Source organism: Rhincodon typus, chromosome 5 (assembly GCF_021869965.1).
Source record: "Rhincodon typus isolate 14 chromosome 5, sRhiTyp1.1, whole genome shotgun sequence".
Taxonomy (NCBI): Eukaryota; Metazoa; Chordata; class Chondrichthyes; order Orectolobiformes; family Rhincodontidae; genus Rhincodon; species Rhincodon typus.
This window is the reverse complement of record NC_063336.1, coordinates 21,928,202-21,929,886: the sequence shown is the minus strand read 5'-3', so window position 1 is coordinate 21,929,886 and position 1,685 is coordinate 21,928,202. Positions and strand designations below refer to the sequence as shown.

Sequence of the window (1,685 nt, the reverse complement as noted above, 5' to 3'; positions counted from 1 at the left end):
TCGGGCAACTGTCTGTGTTAGCACATTCTCCCCGTGTCTGTATGGGTTTCCTCAGGGTGCTCCGGTTTCCTCCCACAGTCCAAAGATGTGCAGGTTAGGGCGGATTGGTCGTGCTAAATTGCCCCGTAGTGCCCAGGGATGTGCGGGTTAGGGTGGATTGGCTGTGCTAAATTGCCCCGTAGTGCCCAGGGATGTGCGGGTTAGGGTGGGTTAGCCGTGCTAAATTGTCCCGTAGTGCCCAGGGATGTGCGGGTTAGGGTGGATTGGCCGTGCTAAATTGCCCTGTAGTGCCCAGGGATGTGCGGGTTAGTGTGGATTGGCCGTGCTAAATTGCCCTGTAGTGCCCAGGGATGTGCGGGTTAGTGTGGATTGGCCGTGCTAAATTGCCCCGTAGTGCCCAGGGTTGTGTGGATTAGGTGAGTTATAGGGGGATGGGTCTGGGTGGGATGCTCTGAGGTCAGTGTGGACTTGTTGGGCCGAAGGGCCTGTTTCCACACTGTAGGGATTCTATGATGATGAATTCCCGATACTCCAATGTTAGCGGTCGTGCCCTACCCCTCTCTGTGCACTGCTGCTCGTCCCCTCCTCTACCCTCCTCTAAGACGCTCACCGAGTCGTTCCCCCTGCAACCTGCGAGAACGTGCTCCCCTCCCTGATCCCCGTAAGACATGGCTGGAGCGACTTGGGTCGAAGGTGCTACACAAATGCAAGTTGTCCATTGTCGAGGGTGCCCTAGGGAGCTAGCTGCCTGGCGCTGGGGTGGGTGGAGGGGGCAGGGACGTGGGGAGAGTGGACGGCACGCCATTCTGAGATCTAACAGCTCCTCCCCAAACCCCGGCAGGATGGCAGGATTCGACAGCTCAGCGTGGGACGAGGAAGAGGAAGATCCCACGGATCATCAGTACTACAACGATTTCCCAGGAAAGGAGCCGCCACTGGGCGGCTTGGTGGACATCCGGCACCGGGAAGGCTCAGGGGTCGCGGCACCCCGGGTACCCACCCTCCCGCCTCACCACCCGAACCACCATGGAGCCACCCTGGTCAGTCTGAGCTGCGGGCGCACGGTATATCGGAGTGGGAGGGAGGCCACTCAGTCCCTCGGGCGGGGCGTGGGGGGGTAGCATCAGCCGTTCGGTTCCTTGGGCCGCATTAGTGTGTAGGAGGCCACTCGGCCCCTCAGGCCATGTGGGTATGGAGAGGCCATTCAGCGCCATTGGGCAAAATAGGCCATTCTATCCCTCGGGCCATGAGGCTGTAGAGGAGACCATTCAGCCCCCTTGGGTAACATAGGCCATTCTATCCCTCGGGCCATGAGGCTGTAGAGGAGGCTATTCAATCCCTTTGGGTAACATAGGCCATTCTATCCCTCGGGCCATGAGGCTGTAGAAGAGGTCATTCAGCCCCCTTGGGTAGCATAGGCCATTCTATCCCTCGGGCCATGAGGCTGTAGAGGAGGCCATTCAGCCCCCTTGGGTAACATAGGCCATTCTATCCCTCGGGCCATGAGGCTGTAGAGGAGGCCATTCAGGCCCCTTGGGCGATGTAGGAACAGGAGGAGGCCATTCAGCCCCCTCGGGCAACATGGGCCATTCAGCCTCTGGGGCCATGTAGGTGTGGAGGAGATCATTCGCCTCCCTCCGTACCCCCCCCCCAACTCCCCCTACCAGGGGCAACAAAGGAGCAGG

General features: G+C 59.8%; 1 protein-coding gene across 1 annotated transcript in view; it reads left to right on the top strand.

The window, feature by feature from the left end:
- Positions 1–805: 805 nt before the first annotated feature.
- The window catches only part of LOC125483123 (SHC-transforming protein 1-like), a 6,568-nt gene continuing 5,688 nt past the window's right edge, over positions 806–1,685 (top strand). Inside the window, exon 1 of the mRNA XM_048596829.1 lies at positions 806–1,040. Within this exon, the coding sequence (XP_048452786.1) occupies positions 843–1,040 (198 nt within the window). The 5' untranslated portion in view covers positions 806–842. The remainder of the gene's footprint in view (positions 1,041–1,685) is intronic.